Source organism: Capsella rubella, unplaced genomic scaffold (genome assembly GCF_000375325.1).
Source record: "Capsella rubella cultivar Monte Gargano unplaced genomic scaffold, Caprub1_0 scaffold_2, whole genome shotgun sequence".
Taxonomy (NCBI): Eukaryota; Viridiplantae; Streptophyta; class Magnoliopsida; order Brassicales; family Brassicaceae; genus Capsella; species Capsella rubella.
In genome coordinates this window covers 265,030-268,959 of record NW_006238922.1, presented here as the reverse complement: position 1 = coordinate 268,959, position 3,930 = coordinate 265,030, and the positions used below count along the sequence as shown (strand labels likewise).

At 34.5% G+C, this 3,930-nt stretch overlaps 1 protein-coding gene across 2 annotated transcripts; it reads left to right on the top strand.

The window, feature by feature from the left end:
* LOC17895630 (protein OBERON 2) lies at window positions 1-2,520 on the top strand. 2 transcript variants are annotated; one of them, XM_006302001.2, is made up of 3 exons: window positions 1-102; window positions 509-1,643; window positions 1,732-2,520. In XM_006302001.2, exons 2-3 carry the CDS (start codon window positions 536-538, stop codon window positions 2,358-2,360), a joined length of 1,737 nt encoding a protein of 578 aa, XP_006302063.1. In that variant the 5' UTR covers window positions 1-102; window positions 509-535; the 3' UTR covers window positions 2,361-2,520. The 2 variants fall into 2 exon arrangements, with proteins under 2 accessions (XP_006302063.1, XP_023643264.1); XM_023787496.1 differs by lacking the exon at window positions 1-102 and adding an exon at window positions 110-196.
* Window positions 2,521-3,930: the final 1,410 nt, after the last annotated feature.

Below are 3,930 nucleotides of genomic sequence, written 5' to 3'. Positions count from 1 at the left end.
TAAAAATAAATAAATATTATTCTTTTCTCACTTTCCTCTCGTCTCTTCTCTCCCATTGTTTCTTCTTCCTCGGCTACATCTCCCGACGTCTCGTTTCTTCCGGTGAGTCCTCCTCTCCGCTCCGATCTATGTTTCTTCTCCCTCAGTTAGGTTAAACAAAGGATCATTTTCATGGTCTAGTTCTTGAACATCAAAGGTAGTTTCAAAATCGGTTTTTTTATCTTTATTTTGGTGTTATCAATGTTGCGATTGAGATGAGTTTATAGTATCTAGGTTAGATTTAGTATATATTAATCGATTAATTTGCTGTGAATTTGTAAGATTCTTCGTTTTGTGTTGTTTCGTATTTGACTAATTTACTGTGATTTCTAGGGCTTTTGATAAACAATTTGGGAATTTTAGGTTTTTTTTTCTGGGTTAATGTCAAATTCAGAGCTTGGATTCATATAATCATATTGTGATGATATTCTTATTTATGAGGTTTTTTTTATTTTCTTTGAATGTGTAGTCTTTAACTGGTTGGTTTGTATATTGAATGGGCACATCATCTGGTTCAAATCATCCACACCAGATGTTACCACCACGTCAACAACAAAGAAGTGGAGGGATTGGGATTGAAACAGCTCTATCACTAGTCTCTTCGGATCAGGAGCCACCAAGGCGTGAGTCTCCAGCCGAAAGTGCGAGTTCTCAAGAGACATGGCCACTTGGAGATACTGTTGCCCCCAGGACCAAGACTATGATGATGGTTCAAAAGACTGAGCCTGATTCTCATGAACAAAGTGTGAATGTGATGCATCATGTGTCGAATGCGGATAAGGTATCGGTACGGGATATAGCTAGAGAAAGAGTCGAATTGGTTGCGGAGAGAATGCATCGATTACCGGATGAGTTTCTTGATGAGTTGAAGAACGGTCTTAAATCTGTTCTTGAAGGAAATGTAGCGCAGAGCGTAGATGAGTTCATGTTCTTGCAGAAGGTTGTTCAGAGTAGAACTGATTTGAGCTCTACGACACTTGTTAGAGCTCACCGGGTGCAGCTTGAGATACTTGTAGCGATAAATACCGGAATCCAAGCGTTTTTGCACCCAAACATCAGTCTTTCTCAGCCATCACTAATCGAGATTTTCGTATACAAGAGATGCAGAAACATAGCTTGCCAAAACCAATTACCGGCTGATGATTGCTACTGTGAAATATGCACTAACAGGAAAGGATTCTGTAACCTTTGTATGTGTACCATCTGTAACAAATTTGATTTTTCTGTCAATACTTGCCGCTGGATCGGTTGCGACTTGTGTTCACACTGGACTCATACGGATTGTGCTATTCGGGATGGGCAGATTACTACTGGATCCTCTTCTAAGAATACGTCAGGTCCAGGAGAAATAGTGTTCAAGTGCCGGGCTTGTAACCGCACTTCTGAGCTGCTGGGTTGGGTTAAAGATGTGTTTCAACACTGTGCACCAAACTGGGATCGGGAATCTTTGATGAAAGAACTCGACTTTGTTAGTAGGATTTTCCGCGGAAGCGAAGATCAACGAGGTAGGAAACTGTTCTGGAAATGTGAGGAGCTTATTGACAAGATTAAGGGTGGTTTAGCTGAAGCAACAGCTGCCAAATTAATATTAATGTTTTTCCAAGGTAAACCTGCTAAGTATATATATATGCTTATTTATGAATAAACATTACTCTCACGAGTATGTAATCTAATCTTTTTTTGTTACTGAAGAGATCGAGTTAGACTCCGCGAAGAGCTTTGAAAATGGAGGTCAGATGGCACCTCAGGATGCATGCAACCGAATCGCTGAAGTTGTACAAGAGACTCTAAGGAAAATGGAAATAGTTGCTGAAGAAAAGATGCGAATGTTCAAAAAGGCACGCATAGCTCTCGAGACTTGCGATAGAGAGCTCGAAGACAAAGCAAAGGAAGTAGCAGAACTGAAAGCAGAGAGGCAAAAGAAGAAACTTCAGATAGACGAACTAGAGAGAATCGTGAGACTTAAGCAAGCAGAGGCAGACATGTTCCAGCTCAAAGCCAACGAAGCAAAACGAGAAGCTGATCGTTTGCAAAGGATCGTACTAGCGAAAATGGACAAGTCTGAGGAGGAATACGCAAGTAACTATCTGAAACAGAGGCTGAACGAGGCCGAGGCAGAGAAACAGTACCTGTTTGAGAAGATTAAGCTGCAGGAAAACTCGAGGGTAGCTTCGCAAAGCAGTGGTGGTGGTGGTGGAGGAGACCCGTCGCAAGTGATGATGTACTCAAAGATTCGTGATCTGCTTCAAGGATACAATCTCTCTCCCAAGGTAGATCATCCTCAATCAAATGAGCGTAATCCTTTCAGATCCAATCCTTGATGCTTTTGTTCTCCCTTCCCTTCTATATATATGTGTGTAGCTTTCATATTTCAAGTTTCATCACTTTGTTATGTAAAACAAGTGTTTGTAGACGTGTGTGTCCTCTCACTTTGTTGATATGAAGTTGTTTATCTATGATGTGGTTGGTTTAGGCTATGTACCTCGTAAAGATTTAATAATTTAATATATATGCTTCATGAATTTAACATGAAGCATGTAACATAAAATCCCATGTATATTAATAGAGAAGCATTTTTGAGAGCAAAAGTTAGGTACTCTTACCATCCTTATATTAGTAAAGAGAAATACAAAATTGAATACGGGTCGGGTCAAAATTAAAAAAATAACCCGATTTTAACAATTTGATACTTCAAAATTGAATATTAAATTGGGTTTGGATACATACATCGGATACTTTCCATATCTAATTTTCGAATTGTATTATTTTCATAACTAATTATAGGATTTCCTAATATTTCTCTAACTAATTTAATATAATTCAATAAAAAATTATTATTATTCTTTCACTTTTATTTGATCTTATTTTTAATTTATGATATTATACTATATAATATAACTATTTATTAAAAAATTAATTTTTTTTTGCATATGTTAAAATTTGAATTTTTCAAAACGGACATATAATACTCAATTACACTCGGTTAACTATTTTGGACAATGGTTTAAAATCATTATAAGTATGACCAATATTAAAACCATTGTTACATTGAGCATAATAAAATTTTCAAAAAGTTTCAAATATTATAATTAAAAGGTTCAAATATATAAATTTTTTATAATTTAAAATATTGAAAATATTTTTTTGAAGACATAAATGTAATTTTGGAGACATAGTTTTTATTGATAAAATATATTATATATCAAACTACGTAAATTTTAGATAGTTCACGGGTAGTTTGTTGAAATCACAATTATAATGATAAAGCGAGTTATGAATAATGTTTTTTTACGAAATGAATTTTGCTACGGGTTGGTCCTTCAAAAACTATATTGTAAATATGTAATTTTTACGTATATTCCTACTTCTACTACAAAAATGGTCAAAATGAATAATTTATCGATAAATATTATTTCGTGCTGTTAAATTTTCACCGTCTTTTTAATTGTATCAAAACTCAATATATGATTAGTTACTCACTTTTTTCCTTTAATATTTTATTTAAACTTATTATACAAATATATAATTCACCGTAATCGACTGCACTGCAATAAAATCAAAATGTAACATATTCTAATCCGTTAAAAGTTATATATATGTAATTATTTCTCCTGCGCTGTAGCGCGGGCTCAAACCTAGTGCTCCTAAAAAATATTGCACAATTAGCACCAAAACAGTTTTCAATTACAAACATAGAATATTAATCGGTTATAATCATTTACCTTAAATTCCGTTAATTACCCTTAATCTATATATATAAAGTTAGCTTTTCTCTTTTCTCATGATGCCACCTAAGCATCCACCTAATCAATATTTTTATTTTTACACTAAAATAAATTTAAATTATGCATTTAGTCCATATTTATGTTACTTATAAGTTACAATTAGTAG